The following is a 25978-nucleotide window of genomic DNA, read 5'->3' as shown; positions in this document are numbered from 1 at the left end:
AGTAGCTGGTAGTGGGAGTGCAGTGGGATTGCTCGTTTGCAGAGAAATTTATGCTTGAAACTTTTGTGGACATATGGCTTTAGATTTGCAAGCTCTTTTAAGGTATTTTTTGGATTGTGCACAATTTCCAGTGTTTTTTAACAAGTAATTTATGAATTACTTAACATTGAGTATTTGATATTTGTTACCATGCTTGCCGCTGCTTGAATTTATCAGAGATCACTGTTGATGTATAACTACTTTCTTTTTCATGGTTGTTGTGGTTTAACCTGGCAGGCAGCTAAACACCACACAGCTGTTCACTCACTTTTCCCCTCCCCAGTGGGATGGGGGAGAGAATTGAAGAAAAAAAAAAAAAGTAAAATTCATGGGTTGAGATAAAGACAGTTTAATGGGACGGAAAAGGAAGGGAAAATAATAATAATAACAATACACAAAGCAAGTGATGCACAATGCAATTGCTCACCACCCGCTGACCGATACCCAGCCAGTTCCCGAGCAGAAATTGCAGCCTCCTAGCCAACTCCCCCCAGTTTATATACTGAGCCTGATGCCATATGGTATAGAATACCCCTTTGGCCAGTTTGGATCAACTGTCTTGGCTGTGCTCCCTCCCAGTTTCTTGTGCACCTGGCAGAGCATGGGAAGCTGAAAAAGTCCTTGACTAGCATAAGCAGTACTTAGCAACAACTAAAACATCAGTGTGTTATCAACCTTGTTCTCAAACTAAATCCAAAACACAGCACTATGCTAGCTACTAGGAAGAAAATTAACTCTATTCCAGCCAAAACCAGGACAGTGATACTAAATTGGAATAAAGATAAGAGATCCCTTACAGTAGAGGCACTCAGATATTCAAACTCCTCTTGTAACTGGTCATTACACAGATGTGTTTGTGAATTAAATACGCATGAAATAGATGGGGGAAAAAAGGTCTCTGTTTTAAGTAACTATTTATTGGCTCTCATATTTTTATAAACATAGCATCTTAGCTCGTTTCATGTCTGCCTCCAAAAGTTCTTGCTCCCCATAGTAGATGGAGGAAGATTCCTTGTGCAAAATACATACATTTTTGTAAATAATGGCTGCGGAACCCTCCCCAGATGTTCTTAGGAGCATGTGCTTGTCCAATAAGAAGAGTCAAATGGCCACATTTTTATCTGAAATCTCAATTAGATTTGAATTACATGTAAATTAGGTCTAAATTAGATTCAGTTGATTGGCAAGTTGAATTTTGCAACACGTCTGAAGTGTATGTTCCACTGTTGGTTAAACATCTGGCCCAGGGTGAAAAGGAATACTGGCTTCAGTCTCCAGCTCCCTTGTGAGTGGGCCAGCGGCAAACATGGGCGCAGCAGCTGCATGTTGAATAGTAGGATTTGAAATCAGCAGCTGGGAATGAAAATATCATCAATAGCGTTTCGCTTCCATTAAAGCTTCAATTTACAGCAGCAAACATACATGGGAGGATGAAGAGTAGAAACCTCCATGCTTCGCCAGAAGTGGAGAACGCTCTGGTTCTGATGTAAAATGTAGCAATAAGAAGGAAGTTTCTGATTTATCAGACAGTTGTAGCATTAGGGACTGAAGTGGAAATCTGAATACGTTTCCCAGATCTTGGCTCCTCAGAAGACAGGAATCCCAGCAGCTCCCGAGGTAGCCAAGAGGTTGCAATTCTCATCAGGCAGTGTCCTCCAGCATGTACTGGCGGGTTTCTCCATTTGTTTTACTGCCCTCTGGTACCCTGAGCCATCATCAGCTGCACAGTCGGTGGCCGGAGGATCTGCCTGACATGGGCTAGAACGTGAGCAGAAATTGGAGAGCTTTCCCTCTAGTCCAGGCTTTAGCACCGACCTCGGTCTCCCTTGCAGGAAGGCGGGTAATTTCATTTTTAGCACATGGACAAATGCTGCTGCTAATCTGTTGTATAGAAGTGCTGTGAAGCTTCATGGGTGTTTGTGATACAGTTTAACAGTAGCACCTCGGGAAGGGTTTGTATCACAGGAGATTAAAAGCTTTGGGGAGGATGAAGAGAATAATTCGATTTCTGTTGAAAGGTTATGGTTCAGGTCGTTGTGTTAGAGGCCTTCAAAATACTGTTAATTGTAGACTAATGTATAGCTTAAATAACACTGATTATTTTGATAATTAACAGTTTATAATAGGTTAATGAAAATTTTAAGATATTATTGAAATGCTGGTTTTAAATGGCTCTGAACAGAAAATACTCAAATGTGTTAGCTCTTCTAAACTCTTCCTTGAGAGTGCTGGTTACATTGGTACTATCTTTAAAATCACAAATGTTACTTTTCTATACCTCATAGAGATCTTTGTTTTCCCCTTCTTATCATTTTACATTTTTTTTTTTTTTTTTCTTGGATGGAAAGAGGTTTTATATCACTTTATTTCTTAATAAAATTAAAATGCAAAAATTGAACATGTGCTTAAAAAATGAAGTACTCAAATGTTAAAAAGAAAGAGTTGAATATGAAAGTAGTTCAGTATGTTAAACTTGGTATCATATGTAAACCAATAAACATATAGTTTCATAAATATGAAATAAGTCTTTTTAATAATCCAGTATCTTTCTTAGTTTTTAGATACATTTTTGCGCTTGCCTCAAAGCTTGACGCTAAGCTGACCCTCTCTTTAATATTAATGTACTCTGACTGTAATACTCTGTTCCTTTGCCTCTGATTAATGCTGTCTGTCAATTATTTACAGATCCAGTGGTACTGTGGAAGTTCCCGGAGGACTTTGGAGACCAGGTTGGAAACATGAGATTGAACTTTTTTTTTATGTTAGAATAATAATAAAAAAGCTCTCCTATTCAGCTGTGGAGAGGCAGATGCTAATGATAGCGGGAAGGAAGTCTTCACCCAACTGGTGGCTTGGTGATTAGAATGTCTTTGTGACAGGAATATGCAATAGCAGTTGTAGAGCACTGTATATCATACTAATTCTCTGTATCACCTTATTTTTGATATGGAGTATTTTGTAAGCTGTTTCTGTTGGAAGTGTTGGGTTTTTATCTGTTGTAGGATTGAAAATGTGGAAAATCTATCAATAAAACTTTGCCAAACATTGAAGTTACAAATTGTGTTAACAAAAAGCACCAGAACAAAAAAGTTGAAGAGCTGCACATGTATGGCCTTTTAATGTCAGAACCTGTGCATCCCATTCCTTTAATCCTTCACAATGCAATATTTTGTATATTTATTTAATAATATTTTAGAGATACCCTAGTTATTTGCTGGAAAAAAATAATCCTCAGACCTTTATAAGAGACAACCATCTAAACATACTGATTTTGAAAGCACTTAAATCCTAGTTTCTAACTATAGTTAATCCTCAAAGGAAAGTTTATATATACAGGACTGATGGATTATTTAGGTGTTTGTAGGGATAGCAAAGCTATTAATTAGTGTGTTGGGTTTTTCCTCCCCCCCGGACTATTTTTATTAAAATTATGAATATTAAAATTTAATAAAACTATTAAATTTTATTATTTCAGCAACTTTTAGATGAGTTTCTTCCATGGAAATATTTTTATTTTCATAAACAAAAATAGATAAAAACACTAAATAGAATATCTCTCTCTGACTCAATGTCTCTCTTTGCTCTTCCTGTTAGGCTGATACTGAGTCAAACATATTCTTCATTGGTAGTATCACCACAATGGATGATCTGGAAATATTTTTGTACAGTAGATCTTGATAAATTGTTGACTTTTTTTTTTTAAATCAGTAATACAAGTTTCTATAAAGACAGCTATAAGGTGATTGATGATGAAAGGAATAAATATACAAACATGGAAGGTAGGGATGTCTGGTTAGGGAATAGCATCAGTCAGAAACATGTGCAGCTTATAAGATAGTGATAAATGGTACATGAGCAAAGTGTGCCATTATATATTCTTAGCTAGACATCCAGCGAGTTTTGATAATTTTCCTGGCTGCAGAATGCTCATCTTCATTGTCATTTAAATTCTTTTTTTCTAGTTTGTTTTGTTCTTTTTCTTTTCCCAAAGAAAGACTTGATCTAAAAAAAAAAAAAAAAAAGAGAGAGAATTTATGTATGAAGAAAAATGGGAGCTTATTCAGTAAGTCGAAGGTTATTCAAAGAACAGCTGGTATAGAAAAATGATTAGAAGATGAAGCCCACTAACGACTGGAGGGGAATCATACAAAGATGCAGTAGACATACCTAATGTATAAAAAACAGAGTCCTCAGGCAGCTCTCTGCCTTTGGGCTCTGAAAAACCTATGCCTGCACGTTGTGTCTCAGCAGTGTATGGTCTAGTGTTTCAGGTAAACTGCTTGTGTTCTTGGAAGACAGTATGTTTTAATCCTCATCCCTGCAAGGGAAATTTTCCTGTTGGAACCACTGGATTTGAACAGAATATATAGCGGCTTCTATAGCAAACCTCTGAGCCAAGTAGTCAAGTGAAATCAGCAGCAGCCTTCTGTGCGCCTGCGTGTGTGTGCATGTTGAACTCGGTAGGTTTGGACTGGAAACCTGAATATCTACCAGATTTCTTTTTTTTAAAAAAAAAAAAAAAAGAGATCTCACTAAGACTATCAAGGCTAATCTCAATGAAAGTTTGTGGGGAGAATATTTTTTTTTTAAAAAAAAATATTCTCCATCCTATTATCCAGCCATTTCTATTTTAAATGTAAAATGTGTGAGTTAGTTTTTGGATGTGTCCCAAAGAATCATCTTTCCTAAAATCTAAGGGCTGTCTGTTTGCACAGTGATGTGATAACAGTGGGCAAAATATTTTCCTCTCTTCCTGAATTTTTCTACAGTTTATCATGTCACCTTTTTGCTGCTTTCATAATGCAAAGAAAACTTGTCTAAGCCATTTTGATATATTCCTCCTGTTTCTCACATTCATCCTCTCAGTATGCCTGAACTTTCCAGTGCTTACTCATCCCTAATCCTCTGTCTTATTGTTGTGGCCTGCCATTTTCTTTTGTGCTGGGCAATATTCTTCTTTTGGTCTCTTTTTTTCTTATCGACTTTCCAAAATCTTGTTTTGCAAAACTTCTCATCTGTTTTGGATGGGACGTAGAAACTACAGATGACCAGGAAAAAGAAAAAGATTTGTCATAATCACTTAACTCACATGCAGTCCATTAGGTAAAGGAAATATTAAGGCACAGTTTTGATACCACAAAAGAATTTACAAGATTCCTTGCTGATTTCCTTATCAGCCAAGACTGCAGGGAAAATGCTGGTTTCTATCTGCTAATTCTTCAGATGCCAGAATAAGGAGGAAAAGGGAAAAACACAGAATTGGGGGGAGGGAAGTAGTAATGCTTCAAGGCAGGAAATGAAAAATGCTTCTCTTTGCTAGGTGTATTTCAGAAAGTTCTTTTTGTTTTGGGGTTTTTGTTTGTTTTTTGTTTCTTTTGTTTTGGGTTGGGGTTTTTTTTTGATGGTGGGAGTAATTCACTTTTTAGTGCCTCTCAAAACTGTCAACTAAGCAATGAACTCATGCCGGGTGGAATTCTAAGTACAAAGAACCACACTACCATTTTGAAGAAAATCTTTATTAAAAAGTACCCCAAAAGCCAAAAGAACTAATCCATTTGAGACATCATAGAGTTACAATTTACTGTTGTACTGGCATTAATGCTATAAACATAAGTTTGACAATGTTGAAAAAGTTCTGAATAATCTCAGCACTGTGGAAAAAACGTGAAGGCTCCTGATTTGATCGTATATAGCTCTTCCATGGCTATCCTCACAAGCTCACATTTGGTTGAAGAATGGGTTGTAGCCATTTAATGGAATTTTTTTTTAAATTTAAAATATTTTTTGAATGTCTATGCCTACAGGCTCTGTCTTGTAATATGTTCAAAACTCCGCTTGTGATCAATGAAATTTTTATGATAAAAGATACATATGTTTTTAATCTTGAAATTCCTATTTTGTTTATTCAGACTGGAGTTTAATTTCAGCCTCGCAATCTCATTTTCAAACGGAAGTCTGTACAGAGAAAATAATAATGCTATGATATCTGGAAAAAAAATCCAGTAGTTTTTAAAAATAAAGTATTTTTTAAGTGCTTTAGAGAAGCAACCCAGATAAAAACACCACCTTTGCTTCCAAAATGATATACTGTCTAACTATTGAAAAAGAAAATGTGTATCTCTGCAGAAAATAAGGTCATCCAGCAGAATCGAGATCTGCTGATGCTGGCTGTCTCCTCATGGCAGTGGAGTCAGTGGCAAAGCCCTACTGATGTCAGATGTGTCCGGATGCCTCCGGTATGCCTCTGTTTGTAGCTGTTCTGGAAATAGAACCACTCAAGCTCCCAGTAACTTCATTGGGATGAAATGTTCCTGGGAAAAAGGAGTAATGTTGGCACAAGGAAGGACAAGAGCACAATGCTTTTAGCACCAGCACGTGTTAGTGGCTCTGCCAGAGGCAGTGCTGCTTTCTGTGTTGTCTTAACCTTTGAAGCACGCTATGTCTAACATTTGTTACAAAGTTAGTAATTACAACTATTTTGGATGTTATTTTTAGCTGTGTAAGAATTCAGTTCCTTTTTAATCTGACTGCTTACTGCCCAAAGTGATTTCCATCTGCAATACGGTCGCAGAGTATATGCTGTACAGAAAAACTGATCCATTGAATAGTTCTTATTCTTCTCCCTTCTAATCACATAATAATTTCTTTCTTTAGTCTGCCACTTCTCTGCTGGTGAAAAAAATCTCACCAGAAAGATGATACAAATAGCTGATGTGGCAGGAGATGGTCTTGCCAGAAGCCACTTTGGTAATATGAAATGTGGCAAGGGGTTGTTGACTGAAGATGTGTGTTAAAAAAGAATTGAGACTCTGCATTAGATTGTTAGTTACGTTGCAGATCTCATCCTATATTCTCTCGCTCTTTGCTTTCTAAGGCAAGCAGACTAATCTGCATTTTCGTGTCAGGCTTTTCCCAAACCCTGCAGATGAGTAACCAGTAAGAGATATGGCATCCCATGTGAGGAATCTCTACTGTTCTCTATGAAGTGACTGTAACACCCTTTGTGTTGTTATCTCATATTTTATATCATAAGACCTTTTTTTTTTATTTTTAATATATCATATTATGCAGAAGTCACCACTCGATTCTAAGCACTAAAGCTTGCTCCTTATCCTGTAGTGACCCAACTACTAAAGTCTGATATTATACATGTAAATCTATGAGATTCATGTGAAAATATTTGTGTATATATAAAAATATGTAGATACATATGTATGCGTGTAAACATCAGTTAAGGGATAAATCCTATGAAGTACTAATATGTTAGCCTTACCTCAGCAAAGCACAAATCACACACCAATGTATGTATTAACTGTTGAAAGTTAAGCCTGGCTTAAATGAATGTCTGATTGGAGTCAAAGTGCTTAGTTTCTTGAAGGATGAAATATTTAATTGCATGGATCGTGGCAGCAATTATATAAATAAGGTCAATATGAAAGAGATTATATTCTTTTTTTAAAGATTGAAATAATAGCACAAGTTTTATTTAAAGAATAAAAAAATCTTAAGCAGCAAGCTAAAGCCTGTTGTCTGGGTCAAAATAATGTGTGGAAGCTAGTTGTGTTGATTTTGTGTTCCTCTGTGCTCTCCTAAGAGAGCAGCAGGAACCCAGGAGGTACGAGACTGTTCACACTCTTTTCAAGGCTGCAGGCGTGCTGTTAGGGGATACATCTCACTGGCTTTCTGCATTTGATGGCTTTGTTCTTTTATTCTGATGAGGCATTAAATACATGTTTCAAATGTTTATGCTAACTAGATAGGTGCTTGCTTTGGTGTTTTTGTTTTTATCAGGAAATCTTAAAAAGGGTTTGGGGATTTTGTTGCTTGTGTATTAATAAGTTTGATTAGTATTTGGGTGCTTTGGTGTGGGAAAGCAGGAATCAATCTAATGAGATTACTAATTTTCAAAAGTAGTTTTGTCTAAATGTTACACCTTTTTGTTTAGTTTAAGGACATTTATGAACTTGAATCCTTGTGTAAGTTTGAGGAAAACAATTAACCCAGCTGAGATGATGGCAGTTTAGTGCATTGCAAGTAAGCTTTATCAGGCTAAGATAGTTTCCTGACACTTCGTGTTTAAAATACATATTGTTTTTATTGAAGAGTGCTGTGTGTGTGTAAGGCATCAGTGCTTTCTGTCTATGCAAATCACAGCTGATGGACAATCTGCAGAAAAACATTCAGAGTTGTATTTATAGTTGCTTACTGCACTGTGTGAACAAGAAAGATCTGTCCGGTCCTGATAAATATTCTGTGAAATAACTGCCCACCTAGACATGCTGGGAACACCCAGGATCACCGAGACCCTTATGTTATTCGAGATGTAAATATTCCAAGATGCATTCTCTTTTTTTTTTTTTTTTTTTTAATTCATTCCAACAGAGACAGAATAAATCTTTATTTTGACACTTCTATTTTTAAAATCATAAAAGCCTAATACTGAACACTTGGAACTTTCTTGAAATTTTGAGGACAGGTGGCAAAATCAAGTATGCTTGTTTTCAGGATTGTGGCAGTTTTGTTTTATAGAGCTTTTAAGTTAAAAATGTTGAACTTGATCAGCATATGGTACTGGCTAGCCTCATCTCTACCAGCTCTTTTGTTATCTTGTTATTGTTATAGGTCTTAATGACAGTTGTAAGCCATAGTTCTGGATGCAGGGGTTAGTCCACCCTGGGGAGGAGAGGGAGAAACAGCACTGTGGATTATGGAAATATGAATTGATCTAAAAAGCAGCTCTCTTGTAACAGAATGGGACTCAAAGAAAGGCTGGGGAGAAGCTGGTGAAAAGACGATGGAATATGATGTGAAAATGATCATTTGAATGCTTTCCTTTTCATTCCCAGCTGCTGTGTTCTGGTGAAAAGGCATGCATTTGTATATCTTAAGGCTCGGTGAAAAAGGGCCAGATGAATGGAATTACTTGTTAGATATGTTTTCATTTTGAGTCAAATAAATTATGTGCATTTTAATAGACTGTATGCATATGTTAGCCATTTTTTTTATCATACAGCTGTGATATTGGGGGACTACATTCTGTAGAAATGTTCTTTTCTCTGTTTGCTCAAATAAGTACAGTGTTAATATTTGACTGTCCTTCAGATATTCTGTATCAGCCTATTGAAAATAACTGTTAGTAATTTGGCTTATTCCTACAGCCTTCAGCGATGTGCCAAACCAAAGAAGAAAAAATTAACTGATGGCTGAAACAGTGATGACAATCATTTGGAACGTCTTCCAGAAAGACTGCCAAATTGTCATGTGTGATGTCGTTGTTGATTGACCTCAACTGCCCTCAGAATATTCCAGTCTAATGTCAGCTAATTCCTTATTCTGTGCTACCTTATACTTTCTCATCTACTTGCTTAGTACCCTCCATCCACTTTAGTCTTCAATATGTTGCCTCTGTTTTACTTTCAGCATTGCTCTTGTGTCTCAAGCTTACTGCTGCTCTTTGAGGAATATCCTAACTAGCTCAGCTTCTTTTTACGTTTGGTACTGTGTTTGGTTCTTGGCTCTTGCTCTGTCTTTCTTGATGATAGTTTTCTGCAGAACTGGGAGAGCATTTGAGGCACATTGGTTCACTGTTACTGCTACAGGTATCCCAAGTGTCACTTCAAGTAATTTGTTTATATTTTGTTAAATAAAATAACTTTCTCTTACATATTACTTATGTTAGGAAATGATCTGGGGTGAAATGTCATAATCCAAGTACAATGGAATCAAGGAACCAGGGCACTCTGGTGCCAAAGAAGGAGACTCGATGAGACTCAGTTCAGGACCTGGAACGGCACGAGGACTTTGCCAGCAGCAAGAGCAAGGCAAAGGTAGTTAGTGGGCTGCAGCTGGAGGGGTCCAGACTACATGTTCTGGGATCTTGGAAAAGGAATAAGTGAAGGTGAAGCAGCTCCAGGCAGGTGATCGGGAAGGGAAATACATTAATCCATCAGAATATAATTATTTCTGGTACTCATTACTTCTGTATAAGTTTTCAAGGCATTGTGAACTACTTGGCTGGTAGACTCTACTTGCTTCTTCTGTAAGCAGAGGTGTCAAGTTTCTGGTTTTTGTGTGAGTCAGTTTCTGTCTGCAATCATTAATAAAAGTACAATCAGTAACAAAAGATCCACATGTGAGAAATAACCTGTCTCTGAGGTTACAGTGCATGCTTATCTCTGTCCTTTGTCCTTCAGTAGGTACTAATGGCCACTATTAGAGAAAACGTACTGGGCCAGTGCAGACTTAGTGCATCAGTTCTTGAATTTTAGACTGAAGTCGGGAAGAGGGAAGACCTCTTTCAATTTATAGAGAAATCCTGTTGTAGGAACAGGATTTTTATTAATTTTCAGTAAGTGCAGTGAATAGTTGGCTTAGATTTGTGAGTGTCTTCCCTGAGCATGGGCAGTTTCATTCTTCTGGGTCAAAGTGAAGCAGCTGAAAATCTTCCTGGCCATAGCTGCTTGTTCTGCCTGGCTTGCTAGTGGAAGCTGCCTCCCTCTCCTCTTAGCTGTTCAAAGTTGGTTTATGCTATATTGGAGGTCTAAGCTAAGCTGATTGACTTTGTGCTGAAGTGGCTGACAGATGCAGAAACACCAGCTGAAATTGTTGCAGAGTAATCTCTAGCAGTGATGCTGTAGCAGGGAGCCAGAAGGTCTGGACAGGCTCAGCCATAGGCAAAGTGAATGTACATTGCGAATCTCCTTGGGAAAAAATACATCTCATTGTATGTCCATTGCATTTTATTTTTTGTGATAGTTCTCTGTCTGCATCTGGTAACACAAGCGATGTGTTAGCACTTTAAAATTATGCTTCTTCCCTGTCCTTCTTTGATCTTGGAGTTGTTTCATCTCTCTTCCATTTTTCAACACTGTTGATAATATCTAAATTTAGTACTGAAAAACTATTACTACGAGTGATTCTTATTGAGCTATGTTATGGTAAGGCTTAGATTTTTACCTATGCTGACTGTAAACCAAGAAATACCTCTTTCCTTTATAAAAATATTACAAATAATGGTAATTGTGAAATGATAATCCTAGCAGGTTCCTTAGAAGCTGATTTCCTTTCTCAGTTCCTTTTCTTTTGGCTATAGATTCTTCTAGCTCAAGAAACTCAGCCCACACATGTTTCACTACCCTTTACAACGTAATGCGGTTCCCTGACTTCCTATACCACTGACACAGCTGTGCAAGCTGGCACGCTCGCCCATAGGACTGCACATTCAGAGCACAGTCAAGGGTTTAGCTTTTGGACTGTCTCGTCTTATTTATCTGCACTCTCTACTACAGATATTTTCCCTCAGCATGGCACCTAAGTTGTTCATTAATGTATGTAATACTTCACTTATTAACTACTTTTAAGTTTCTGAGTTGCCAGCAAATCAGGATTTCATCATGGCATATGCTGTATGGTCATTTTATTAAAAAACAGTGGAAAGTTCTGATTCTGGAAGAGCATCATGTAGCATTATAAGACACAGTTTCACTCCCCCGCCTGAGCAGGCCACTCCTTGCATATAAGCAATCTGCAGATCTGGTGCTGACCTTTCTGTGTACATCGGGACTGGGTATTTACTGGGCAGACCAGTTGTTTAGTAGTAGCTTTCTAGGCAAGGAATGACATCCTACTATTTACAGACACTCTCTGTTTCAGGACTTGTCTTTTAAGTAACTGGTGCAGTACTTCTTATTTATACTTAGGGTTTAGTTCAGAAAAAGGAGCAATTTCATATGTCTTGCACAGGCTGCTGTTCCCAATTTGACTGTTGTAGTCATGTTTGCTTGCTTGCTTCCGCTTCTGAAATATGCATGGGTGAAAGCATAATGGTTAGAAAACTGAGGGAGTCGGAAAGTGTCAAGTGGTATTTCAAACAAGGTGGAGTTTTTTGTTTGTTTATTTTTTATCTGTCAGCCTGCAAAAACATGTTTTATGGAAAAATCCAGACTTTTTACTGATGACACTAAGAGGAGACTTGAAAGAAGTTCAGTAGTTGTCAACAATGTTTGCTGGTTGTACATCCAAAAGTCTGGCAACCTCTGATCACCTGTATTGAAAAGACAATGTGGTGCCGTGTGCGGATAGAAACCATTATCTAATTTATAAAGTAAATTCATTTAGCTGGTTTCTCCCTTCTGCCCCCAAAATGATCATCTCCCTTTTCTTGCCTCTTACTTTTCATTCTGGTTTCCTGGTTGCTGCGTGTTGTGGGTCTTCTGCCATGGCTACCTCCATCAAAATTGCCGTTTCTTTTTTTGTTTATTTCTTTTATAATTAGTACTATGCGTAGCTTGAAGTCTCTGGTGAAATGCTAGAATTTATGGAGGAAAAAATATTTGGAATATATTTGGAACAAAATGTGTTTGGAGTTGAATCTGAAATGTATCAAGTGTTGTCAAGAGTAGGGTTTGTCATGCTTGAAATTTTATGACTTTTTTCAGTTTATTTTATTTTTATGGAAATGCAGCTATTTATTATTTGTAGTATACTTTTGTAGTTAATTTTCCTTTAAAAAACTTCTTTCCCTGATGATCGAGAAGGAAAATCTTGCAAATAGGAGCCTTTAGACCTGAGTGTCAACTATGCACTACTTGTGATATTCTTTGATACTGTTTTGCAGATGTTTCTGTGACTGCAAACTTCACTTTAAAGCAATATATTGAATAGGTGTGGTGCAAATAGGCTCATTTCTATTCTGACCTGTCAGAGTATTCCAAGGTGGAATGAAAAAACTAACAGGTAAAACAAATAAATAAGAACCAATTTTAATATGTGCTTTATTTTATGGTGGTTATTTTTTCACCACTGGAGAAACAGCATCTGAACAGGATGTGCAGAAGGTTCTCAGTGTTGCTGCCAAAGATGCACCTTAACTGGTGTTGTAAGCAGTAGGAAATCTTAAGACGTCTTGAGTGAAACAAATATCACTGCCCTCTTAGCTATGCAGGATGACACAAGGATTTTAACTTGGCCTTCGAAGACTTACATATTTGGATTTTGAAAGTGTTGTCTACCTCACCTCTAGTTTAAGACAATTTCTCTGTTGAGTTTCCAGATAATGTTAGAGATGCTGTCATTGAAAGTGTGTATTAGTAAAAAGTCACATTTTCCCTACTGCATGATGATAGAAAATTGTGTGTCATATTCTGGTGTCATTTTTGTAGAAAATGTAATGAACTTTTTTAAAGATAAAAAATACTCTGCTACCTTAAAAGTTAAATATTGCCCACATAGTAATCTCAAGAGTGGAGGTGGAAGAGTATATTTCCTGTTTTCCCAGCTCTCTTGATATTGCCTGTGGAATAGAATAATGGTCTCCCTGACACGAGTCAGGGAAATAAGGGGAAACTATTTATTGTTGCATGGGATACAAATATTATATGCTTGCTAGAGCTGTATGGCGCGAAATATTACTTCTCTTGTTTTTGTTTGCCTTGCCAGTAATAAGGGTAGATAGTAACATTTCAATCTACACTTATTCTAATGGGAACTTTCTTTGGGAAGAAGAGCATGGTCAATTTTTGGTTTTATTATGAGATCTGGGAAAGTCGAGGTATTTTTTTAAGCAGGTAAATTAACCTGTGCTGAACTTCATACTGTTTGAACTATTCTGCTATTTGTAACTGAGCTTGTTCTTTTAAAGTGAACTTTGGGTCCCTGTATGCTATGCTGGACACAACTGCATCTGAAATATGCTTTATTTTTAACTGGTTGCGTGTTGAGATTCAGGAACAATTGGACAAGCAGAGGCTCCAACATTTTATAACTGAGTAAAAATCTCTGAATTTTTAAACTTACTCTGTAGTTGTTTAGGAAGCCTTATTCTTCAGTCTTGCGGGATAGTGAGAATAACAATGCCTTTTGAAGTACTCAGGGTTAATTAATACATTTGTTCTTTTCTTCTTGTAAGGTGCCTTTTGAAAGATGCTCTAAAAGCAGTAAAGTCTTATGCATATGGCCTGGGATGCCAGCCTTAGCCTGCTGTACAGGGCAAGAGCGTCCTGTAGTGTGCCTTCAGCTGAAGTGTACTGCACGCTGGTCATGCCACTGTTCCCGTCATTAATTTTCTTTCATTTATTTTTGTCTGTATTTAACGTATTGTTAGTTCTAAGTGATGTTGCAACAATCATCTGTAAGTTCAGTAGCAGATACAGCTGACTTTCAGGTCTCCGCTGCCACCTCTGTGATAGCTACATGTTTATGTGATTTTGCTATGTGTTTATGTGATTTTGCTTCTCTAAGATCTCAAGATCTTCTTGTTACCTTGTTGTCTAGAGTCTTTCTGTCCTGCTACCTCATCTGTCTTCATTATTTAACTGTGCCCTTATGGCTCTGTAGAGCAGCTAGACTAAGCTACCATAAATCTTCAGCTGCCTGTCTGGCAGGAGCAGGTAGGTGAACCAACCTTTTCTTCCTTCCATCCTCACCTGAGGTATGTAACTGAGAGTTGGACAAGTGGAGAAGAGATGGGAAACGGGAGAAATTAACTCTGGAATTCTGTAAGTGATCTCCTGCTCATTTGCAGGTATTCGGCTCCTCGTTCCTTTTAGACAACATATATTTCTCTGAATAAGCTTTACAAAGATGAAAACATGACCCTTTTTAGAGAGCAAGTCTTCTTCTAAAAGGCTTGATGTTTAAGCATTATGAGCAACCTGATTCTTCTGAATGTCAGTCATAGTCTGTAGGGCCTCTCCAGTTGTAGTTTACACGTGAGCCAACTAAATGAGGATAAAATTTTTTCTCAGCAGTAGAGTAGAATTTGTGTTCTGTGGGTCAAAATTCTACAACTGTAGGAATGTACACATAGCTCAGGTTAGTGGAGTTTTAATCTTTCTTGAATCCATTAGTGACAACTTCTGCTACATGGTCCAGAATCACCTTCCTCTTTATATGTTTGTCAGGGATGTATGAACTCTTATGTGTCAGCTGTATCGAGGTAGAATTAGGTGTCAGAAAACACAGCACTATCTACAACTTACTCTGAAAATTGTGAGATGAAAAGAGCAAGTCTATTTTGAGGGAGCTGTGATTGCACAAATTTTCTTTTTTTTTATCTTCTGGGAATAGAAGTATTGCAACAGGTAGAGCTTAGAGGGCAAATCTACAGGTCTGTATTTTGCCACCCACCCAGCACTGAAACTCCTGTGTCACACAGTTGTGTTACCCCACAATTTTACATCATGACTGCATTCATCCTGTGGTGTTACGCTGCAAATGAAATAGTGCTATGTGCATGTGACTTTCGTGGGACTACCCCATAAATATGACTAGCAAGCCAATTAGCTATTACATATTAATATTTCTCTGAAACAATTTCAAAGGATTCTTCATAATTTGCCTTTAGACCTAGAGGAAAATTTGAAATATCTGAAGGTGAAAACACAGAAAGTTAACTACTGATTGTGTTTCTTTCCAGTGTACGAAGTGGGACTCATTGCTAAGTCTGGAAAACTTTTTTGTTTCAAATGATTCATAAAGGTTGGAGAAAGGTGTTGCTTGTGTTGCAGAGAGCTTGTTAGAATCACGTAGTTGTATGCTTCTACTCTGCAGTGTCTTCTTCACAAGTCGCCTTGAACTCCTGAAAATTCTAAATTGTATGTACACTCTATTTAATAAATATGGAAATGATAGCTAAAATATTTAACACTGGAGATTTCTGACTTTTAAAAGAAGATTTTAAAAAAAAGTAAAAAAAAGCCATGTAATTTAGTGGGTCACTCTTGCAACAATGAAGTTCTGTAACTTCAAGGTACATTTTAGTTAATTTATTTCTTCAAAGAGCTTTGCATCTCCATGCTAAACCATTTGCATTTAATTTCTGTATTCTTCTTTGCTTTAAGTGTTCAGAAAGCAGCTGGGTTTTTTTTGTTTTTTGGGTTTTTTTTGTTTTTACCCTACAGAACTGCTAGATAATCACTGAATGATGCACTTTGGAGAGAGGCACATAGAGGTTAAAAATAGTTATGGAGGCCTTCCATACTTTAGACCTTTGGATTTCCATGAATGCAATCTAAGGTTAAAATTTTTTATTATTCAAACCATTTGGGCCTGCCTTTATTGTAGCTAAAACTTATGCTGAGATTTTTAGCAGAGGTAAGAGCTAAGTCTTTGAAATGTAACTACTGCTGCTGGCTTCACATGGGTCCCTGCTGTGGGTGTGCACGGCTTCAGAGGAAGGAAAACGAAAAGTCAGTGGTGAGGACAGAGCTTGCCTTTTCATCGTCTGTCTTATGTGGCAGCATTAGAATTTCACCTTCGTTGAGCCATAATAATGAAGGGCTCAATGCTGCAAGATGCTAAGCAGTCTGGCTTTGATTTAAGAATGAACCTAAATCTGTGCTTAACTTTAAGCATTTAAATATTCCTACTGAAGTCGCTGGTTTGAGTCAGAAATACCTGTCATGACAGTCTTAAATCTCAGTTAGATCCCTTGTTTGTATGTTTGCACTGGCACAGGGTGGCTGAAAACCATGGTAAGGAATGGTGAAATAGAGTCCCCTTTGAGGAAAGATCAGAGAGCAAGTTTGGTTAAGAGTGAGGAAGAGAGGACTTTGGAGTTGGAGATAGAGATTTGAGGAGGGAAAACTGGTAAGAAGAACCAAGAGAGAGACCTGCAGTCACGTGTTTCAAGAGAAGACATTTGAAGAGAGATTAGTAGGGAGAGGAAGTTCTAGCAGGAAGAAAATCAGAGTTTTGAAGGACATTTAAATGAAATGCTAAAATAGAATAGCAAGTAGCTTTTGTCAACAAGGGGGGAAAAAAGAGACTTTAATAAAATAGATATGACAAAGATAAAAGACTGACAAAAAAGAGAATTTCAGTGAAAAGGAGTGGGGGAAAACGATGTCACAAAAATAAGGTAGAGAAATAAGAGAAAGACAAAAGCTAGAAACTGAGAAAGAAAGTTCAAGAAGTAAGGATAATGGGGGGGAAGGTGCAAAAGCATTTTGTAACTAAATGGATGACCATTTATCTGTGCTCCTATACTTGTTATTTCTTTAGCTTATTTCTGCCTCAAAACAGAATAAAGAGATGAGGATGGATAGATAGTTATTTGAGCACTAGTTTATATGAATAGTTTTGGTAACCTGGTCTGGATTATGTAATTAAATAATTCAAATTATCTTGGTTACTATCTATTTTATTTAGGCCATTTCTTCCTTGGGTATCCTGACCTGTCTCTGGAATGGACATGGTGTGACTGTGTCTCAGTGTAAGGCTGTTCCTTTTCTTCTCCAGAGATGCTCTTTCCATATGTAGAATGGACCTGGGTGAGAACCCACCTGCTTGCTTGAGGAAGTCTTAATGCTGCAGATAAACACAGAAATAGTTGAGAGGTCACAGGACTCTCTTTTAAAAAACAGTGTCTAAACTGCTATTTATTAAGTGGTTCAGGATTCTGGATACCTTAAAATATTCTTATCAGGGAAGATTTTCAATCCTTGCACAGGGATGCACTTGGGAAAAATCGGGTTCTTTTCCCTCCCCACTTAAATGCAAACTGCAGAATATGTTATAATAAGGAAAGGAAAAAAAAAAAAAAAAAAAAAAAGCAAAACCCAGGGGTGAATAGGTCCTACATCTTCTAACCTCAGAAATTAATCAGGTTAAGCTTCACTATTTAATTATTTCAGTAGTATAATATTAAGTGATGAACTTAATTTCTGTCAATTCACCAAGTCATCAGGCCTCATCTACACAGCAAAAGGTAACCAGTTGAAGTGTAAGTTAAAGTGAAAAAAACCACTCATACCTGTGTAGAGATACATTAATAAGCTGATTCTGTAATATATATCAAATCTGGTGCAATTTTCCCATAGAAGCAGCTCTTGTGCCTTCTTTCAGCTGTAGTGAGATCCCATTATGTCTTGTTCAAGTGGAAGAAGAAACAAGTATCCTCCCAAATCATTGTGCTCTACAACGTATACTCAACAATCATGAAGGTTTCATATGCTTGTATCAATTGACTGTGATATTATTTAAAAAAATCCTATCTTTTCTAGTTAGTAAGGAATATGGTGTACATCTTGAATCTAATCAAAATGACTAACCAGTAATTTCACTTCAGGGCAAGCTTGTGAGTTATCAGGAGCTCTTCTCCAGAAAATTGGCTTGTATGACTTCAGAAGCATCTTCTCCCACCTTTCACACTGCTTTATAAAATGATGATACACAGAATTAGCTGTATAGGTATCAAAATATGCAAGGAATGCTAAATAATTGTTTCTTTTTAGGATTCTGTAATACCATCTCAATGTAGAGCCAGTGAACATGTCCAGGCTGGAGTTGCGTAGTACAGTTGAGGAAAGTGAATTAATAAAACCACTGGACCGTGAGCCCGCAAGAGTGCAAGTTTCTGCTGCTGTGCTATAGGCATAAAGGAAATATTTTCTTAAATATCATTTCCATTTTTGTTTAAGCTTTTTGTGAGGGAAGCAGCATGCTGTAGTTCGCATATTAATTTTTTTATTTTCTTCTGCCTCTTGGAGCTTGTATAATGAATGAGATAGTTAAAGGATAGCTTAGCAATTAAACTCAATTGTGTATGCAACTGTAGATGTTTATTTGGTGTTTGAAAGCAAATAGATAATATTTTACTTGGGTTTTTTTTTTTTTTACATCATTATCCTTTTCCCCATGTATACAGTTTCTTTCCTTTACGACACAGTGACCATTTCTGAAAGTACTAATACTGTGAGAAGCAGAGGAGGAAATAATCATGGGACATGTGGATTGAGGATATTTTGCTTTCTGAAGACTTGTACAACCTTTTGTCTTCAGAAATATACACATACTTTTATGAAGCTATGAAACTAAAAGACAATAAACATGTTATTCTTTTTCTGAGAGCGTGTGTGTTGACCTAAGAGGAGTTGAGTCCTGGCTGAGTTATGGATCCTTGAAAATGATGACCCATTAGGAGACAGAGCTCAAATTTTATTCATAGAGAGGTTACTGAAAGTATCAACTGTAATTGTACACAAATAGTGACTGTGTATGTGAATGTATATATAATGCCATTTGCATTTTAAATTTGCCTAGGAGCATTTTGGGGGCAACTTGTTTTCTTCCATTTTAAAAATCTGAATAGCACCTGTAATTAAGGGAGAAAACTGAGCCCTGGAAGCTAGGTAGGACTTCCATCTATTGATCCGTGTAAACCTGGCTTACACTGTCAGGGGAGAAGCAGTCAACTGCTGAGCTGCTTTGTCACTGACATAAGCTGAGAGAGGGTTTTTTTTCTTTTTTTTTTTTTTTGTCTATACTGTTTATACACCAGTCTATAGACCTGCTGGCTGGTTGAATTTTAAAGAGTGCGGAGGTTTAAAGACTTGTCCCCTGAGGGATGCTCTTGCCAGTTGGGAAGCGAGCTGAGGCTGCTCTGCAGAAGTTGTGTGCACGTGTGCTGGCTGGGGGAGGGACGGAGCAGAGCTGGGGGAAACGCTGTCCTCCAACTCAGCCTGGAAAATGCTGCAAAACATACCCATAATTTTCAGGTTGTTTAGTCAAAATATTGAGCTAATACCTTTGGTGGTTTTTTTGGTTTTGTTTTCTTTTTCTTGTGTGATAATTTATTCTGAGAGAATACAATGGGGAACATAAATGAATACATTTCCATACCCAATTCTGAGTCAGTGCTAAGCTCACCAGGCAGCAATTAAAATCCTTGGTAGTGAGGATCCTCCTATAGTGTGAGAATAGGTGCGGATTTGGAAAGAGAATTTAAATGGAGTATAAAATACTATTTCTTTGGAATGGGAAAAACAAGCTTTATGAGCCTGAAGTAAGAGACTATTTGGAAATGTTTAGGAAATTTCTGAGTTAAAAGTTTTGATTAGCTTGTTCTGCTTGCTTTCTTTTGTTAGAGTTTATTATTACTACTACCAGCATCATGTATGCTTGTTTCCTGCTTACAGAAATGAAAATGTTTACCTGCTCTGTTTGTATTGTGCTCCTCATGCTTCCACAGTGGCCACTCACAGCAGTCAGGATGGTGCTTGAGCAGTTTCTTTTGGAGAATATTATATGTACTGCTGTTGTTCATAATTAAGTTAATAACCTTTCTCAAAACACAGTATGTGGCTTTCATATCCTCCTTTATCTGTGCTGACAAAGTAAAAGTTCCAAAGATTTCTTGAACTGTCTTGTATGACTTAGAAATTCTGGAAAAATTAACTTTTCCATTTTGTACTGTATGACGATTTACTGGGGCACATCATATACCTTTAAAATATTGCAACTAGTGTATTGTATGCATGTTGTATACAGAGTCATCTTTTTCCTGAACTATTTGTCCCTTGCTGATTAACTTGCATGGGTTCTTCATGTTTTACACTATCCACTGAGCCGGGCAGATGTTTGAAGTAAATAGTCATTGTGGTGTGTAGGAATTTAAATACATAATTTCCCCTAATGGGAGTTGACTGTTCAACATGCAGTAAACGGAGAGTTCAGGCTGGAGAGTGCTAACATCTTAGATCAAGTTCTTAAACTCCCATGTGCAGCTCTGGAAATTTGCAGTCAATGTGCATTTTTCTGAAAGCACACACCTTGTGGGATAACTCGTGTATACAGCAGTATATCTGCTGCTGTTGGCCTATTACAGAAAGGGAATTCTGTAGCTTTGCTGACCGTGTTGACGTCGACTGTCTCTTCTTAGCTGAAGCATTTCACAGAGGGTTTGTTTTCCAGTTGGGAGCAAGGAAATAAAACCTGTTTTCCTGGGGTCTTGTAAGGTCATTGTTTAATACTAGCTGCTAACTGATCTGGTAGTTCACTTTTTTTTTTTTTTTTTAAAGAAAAATGTTGTCTAGTTTGAGAGCATTTTTATATTTTAATTAACACATTTTATTTGCCACTAAACAGCTTCTTAAATAAAATTCTGCAAGAAAGAGTGACACTATCCTTTCATATTATGGTACAAATGCAGATCTGGTGGATTCCCACCCCCCCCGCCTGCCTTCCCTTTATGAATAGTAAGACTTGCTTGTGAAACCCAAAGGGTTAATCATATAAATGTCTCCTTTGGACCAGCAGATGATTTCCATCATTTTCAGCATTTGACTATAGAACATGTATAGAGTTGTTATACCTCTCTGTAATTCATTCTGCTGCCAACTTCATTCCCTTTTCTCTGCCTGCATTTTAATTGAAACAACATTTGTATTTTTGAGCCAGGATCTGTCAGAAGTCCCTGTGGCTAGTCTGTGGTACAAGTAGCAGCAGACGTGGCTTACCCATATGGTGTGGTGCTTCTTGTAAAATCCATATGGCCTTGTTGAAGGGAATCCCAGCGGGGATGTGAAGGGTGTTAATACCCTTCAGGCCAGGCCTTTCCCTCCTGGGGCTTCTATGGCATTGTCTTTGCAATCTGCCAAAGCACAAACTTAATTCCTTTTTAATAATCAATTATTTCAGTCCAGGAACGTGTGCTGTATTTTTTGCAATCATATATTGCTTGAATTTATTATTTGTTATGCATTTTTTTTTTTTTTGAAAGCAAGCTGTAGGGCAGTTGCTAGCAAATACAGATAAAAACGTTTTCAAAATTCGAACTTTATTTCTTTTACTTGTATTTACAGGAAGTGCTGAACAGCGTTCCAAAGTTCTGCTTTCCTTTTGACATTGAAAGGTATGTGTTACAGTTATCGTTTATGTAAAAATATTTCCTAGAAAATGATGTTTAGCATAATTGCACGGAAAGATTTAAAGAAAAGGAAAAGATATTGTACTCCCTAAACTTGCACCTGCAGATAAGAAGAACATGTCCTTTGTGTTCAAGTATGAAATCACTAGTAGGAAATTATCACAGCAAAATGCAACCTTTACAGAATTTTAGGGATATCTCTTTCAAGACAGAGCTACATTCCTGCTCCCAGTTTTGTCCGTTACAACTGTATAATTGTAAACACCATCTGTGTTAATATAAGGATATAACACAGTTTCCTGCAAATGGCGAGCATCATAAAAAAATGTTACGGTGCACCAGGATATAAAAACTCACCGAGCAGTACTGAAAACATGTTGTTTGAGTTCAAAGAAATTAAGACTTTAATTGCATGGAAGTAACTGAATATGCAATTGATTTGTCTTAGAGAAGAATCAGGACCATTATTTATAATTAATTAGCCCTTACCTTTCTGGTATCAGTTATAGTGTGGCTTCTATGTAATGCTGCATGTCATTTAAATTGTTCCTATAAAACATTTCTATTAATTAAAATATTTATTTAGGCTTGTCAAAATGATTAATGGTAATTAGTTTAATCAATTGTACTCACTCAGTTTGGAAAACTCGTATTGTCCAAATCAGCAAAGAATGAATTAGAAGCTTGATTTGCATAATTAATGAAATATACACCCAGAGAGTGTGCAGGCTGAGCCGGTTTCAGAACAACATCGGCATCAGTTGTAGATGGAGACTCAAAGAAGAGAAGCATCTATCAGATGCAAGAAGCTACAATCTGTGGAGTAAAAGGTGGTGTGTGCACAGAGGAGAGAAGACAGGCTTTGCAGAAAACACCCTGGCAAAATAAAGATCTTCATAAACACAACTTCCCTGAAGTAAACTAGCTTCATTTAGTCTTTTATAGTTGAATTTAATTAAGTTGTTTGGGTTTTGAACTGGTTAAGCTCACTGTCCTTTAAGCTGTTTTAATGACTTAACTAATACAGTTGTTAGTGTTGGCTTTAAAGCATTAAAGTCTTTAATGTGCTTAAGATATGTACAGAATTCTGTTTAAAATTGGTAATGAATAATGGAAATAAAATTTGAGGATAACAAAAAAAGGTGAGGTTCTGTTGCTGCCATCCAGTGGCAAGAAGATAATCAGTGGCAGCAAACGATTATTTTCAAATAATTCATCTTGCGTTAACTATTTCTGTTGAACCATTCAGAAGACACTTAGTTGCTTGTAAGCTTAATCAATAAACTGTGGGAATACATGAATTTATAGCATAGCTAGGTATGTGTTTTAGCTGAGTATCCAAAGGGGGGGAAAGAAAAAAAAAAGAAAAGAAAAAGCTATGGGATGTTCATCTGTTAATACCCATGTTTGTCTGTTAATACCCTCCTGTGCCCTTCCCGCCCCAGACATGCTTTTTGACTCTTGGCCTCATCCTTGACTGTAAAGCAGTGCTCTAAAGGTGCAAAATTTCTACAAATTTCATAAAAATTGGCAGTTGGACAGAGGAAGGAGAGGTTTTTGGAAGCTGAGATAGACTGATGCAAGCAAAACCAGCCTGTTTGGTCTGGCCTGCTGACTGCTCAGGCAGTACTGTAGTATCTTTAAAATCAGCCATCACACTCACAGCTTCTTGTGTGAGTTTTAAGGGATTTGTTGGGAGAACGAAAGGCAATGAGACATCATGAGAGTATGAAAGAGCATGGCCAAGGAGGAGAGGCAGAGCTATTGTGCAGAAAAGGACAGTCATACTGGAAACTCATTCAAGAAAGCAGGCAGCTGTTTACTGGCGAGCTATTGGTGTGAACAACTTACTGGCTGTGCGGTGTATATACCAGTTTCTACTCAGTTCAGGCATTTTCTGTAGGGTAGACATATATTATCACTTTTTTTCAAGAAAACTGTTCAGTTGTTTTCTGCTTTCTCAGTTTTATTTTTTGTTTTGAAATTTAGACTAATAAAGTATTGAGAAAAACACAGCTGTAGCTCCTTTTTATATGGCTTTTTTCCAATGGACATTTAAGATGAGCATTTTAGTTTTTGTCTAGCCATAACTGTGCTTTTCACTTGTCTGGTGTGTATATATATATTAAAAAAAAAAAAAAAATTTTTTTTTTTTCTTGTATAGAGGATCATGATAGACCATGCACCTAATAACCCCAAGCATTTTACAGGCAGTTTCAATGACAATTTCTGTACAGAAAGCTTTGATTGAAGTGAAACACAAAGTATCTGTTTCATTGAGCACACTGTACTTTAGAGAGCATAGTTTCTCCACCTGTGTTATGTGTACTACACATATATAAAACACTTCAAGCAATGTCTGATCCTAGTAAGAGCTAGAAATCACCAGTGCAAAAGTGATAACATCCACTGATGCTGCTGATCAAGATACCTAGAATAAAAAAAAAGTGACTCTGTTTCATAGATTGCTTCTGGGTTCCTACTGTATGGCAGAGTTGGAGGGAATGGAGTGTCTTTTCTGTTAACTAGCTAAAAAAACCTCATTAAAGTAGGAAATCTATATTCTTCAAATCATGGAAACAGGAAAGTTAAAGCATGGTGGTAAGATTGTTGTCACCTGTTTTCCTCTACCTCACCTGTATTAATTAGTGAATGAATTGAAAAGTGAATGAAATGAGAACATGTATTTGATTTTGTGTTATTCACTACGCTATAGTGATTGTAGACAGAGATCCAGATTTGGTTCTAACTATTTGATGCCTCTTACATCATCTCACCAGACATACTTACTTTGTCTTTTATGCAGATGCTATAAATAGCTGTACTCTACTCATTCTAATTATCAAAAGTACATACTGTGAATGGTGATTAAAAATCTATAGGTAACTCCCATTAAATTTAAACTGAAAGTCAAGCCAAAAAAGGCACAATGGTGTAATGTTTTGACCATGACTTAAACTTTGAGTTTTATATATATTTTTTTATTGAAAGCAAGCACATAATTTTGTTACTGCTGGTTATGGCTTAGATTTTATTTTGAAGGGGTTAAGAAATGAACTGCGTCATAGAAGTGCTTGAGCATTTGCTCCAAGAATCTATGTCTTTTTTGTGAATAAATGATTTTAGGCTTAATAAATGGTACAATTGTATAACATTCCAACAGTTTGGTTGTAGATATTTATGAATAAGTTCCCTTTTCTCTGCTGCAGAATTCCTTTCTTTGTTTCTTTTCCTATGGAATAGGAGGATTTAACATTTGAGAATGTAGGGATTTTCATTTCCTTTTAACGTTTGCTAATCTAATACTAATAAATCAGAAAAAGCACCTTGTCCTCCCTTTAGTTCCTTGAATCCTTTATGCAAATTCTGCATGTTTTTTTTCACTTTTCTTTCTCCAGCGGTCTTCCATATTTCACTCTCAGCCCAAAAGTCAGGTAGAACTTTGCAGAGAGCCCACACCTTAATCTCTATATCCATTAGTTATTTAGCTGGATGATGACTAGTGAGCATGCAACTTCTCCTCTTGTTTCTTTTGGCCTCATTTAAAATGCAGTCCTAAGTTGTGCTATGTCAATGCTTGACCCTTCAAATCTGTGCTTTGAATCTCTCTCATTTGTCTCCACCTTAAATACTTCCCCTCTCTCCTTCCCTTCCTCTGTCTTTTCCCTTTCAGGACGCATTTCTTCTGCTGAATGTGTAGCACACGTGGCTTTTTAGCTAAGACACTTTGGAGACTGCCTGTAGGATAAGCATGGAGAGAATGATATGTACCTCATTAATTTCCCCTATGGCACTCACCTGATCACACGGAAGTGTTGTATTTTGGAGTGTAAGAAATGGCTCTACTGCTGATGCTGTAGAGGATTTCTCATTAGCAGTAGAATATTGCTCAAGTATGGGAATTACTGTGCATATTATTTAACTCATAATCTATTAGGCTCAATGAGTAATGATGGCAGGAGTGACATCACTTTCACTCTCCTGTTCCTGGCTAATGCTGTTTCTGTTGGTATTTCTGGTAAAAGTCTGTGTGCAGAAACACAGCTATGATCAAGACAAGTGTGAAACAATAGCTGGAGAGATCACTGGATCTGTAGATCTTGTGAAAGGCACCTATAAGATACGTTACACAAAAATGTTTGCCTTCATAGTAAATCGTTGAGAATGAAGAGTAAATAATTGAGAACGTATTTCAAGCTGTACAGGTGAAGATAAATAAACTATAACATCTCCTGTACATTTCAGTCATTCCAGTCAGTTTGCAAGATGGGTTGTGGACTCCAAATGCAGCAG

The 25978-nt window shown here is 37.0% G+C and overlaps 1 protein-coding gene across 1 annotated transcript in view; it reads left to right on the top strand.

Annotated features, from left to right (window-relative positions):
* Window positions 1-25978, top strand: part of DENND1B (DENN domain containing 1B) — a 161123-nt gene that overhangs the window by 38108 nt on the left and 97037 nt on the right. Inside the window, exons 3-4 of the mRNA XM_075710021.1 lie at window positions 2725-2768; window positions 21621-21670. Of these exons, the coding sequence (XP_075566136.1) occupies window positions 2725-2768; window positions 21621-21670 (94 nt within the window). The remainder of the gene's footprint in view (window positions 1-2724; window positions 2769-21620; window positions 21671-25978) is intronic.

This window comes from Pelecanus crispus, chromosome 5 (genome assembly GCF_030463565.1).
Source record: "Pelecanus crispus isolate bPelCri1 chromosome 5, bPelCri1.pri, whole genome shotgun sequence".
Taxonomy (NCBI): Eukaryota; Metazoa; Chordata; class Aves; order Pelecaniformes; family Pelecanidae; genus Pelecanus; species Pelecanus crispus.
The sequence above is the reverse complement of the archived record's forward strand: the minus strand, read 5'-3'. Positions and strand labels throughout refer to the sequence as shown.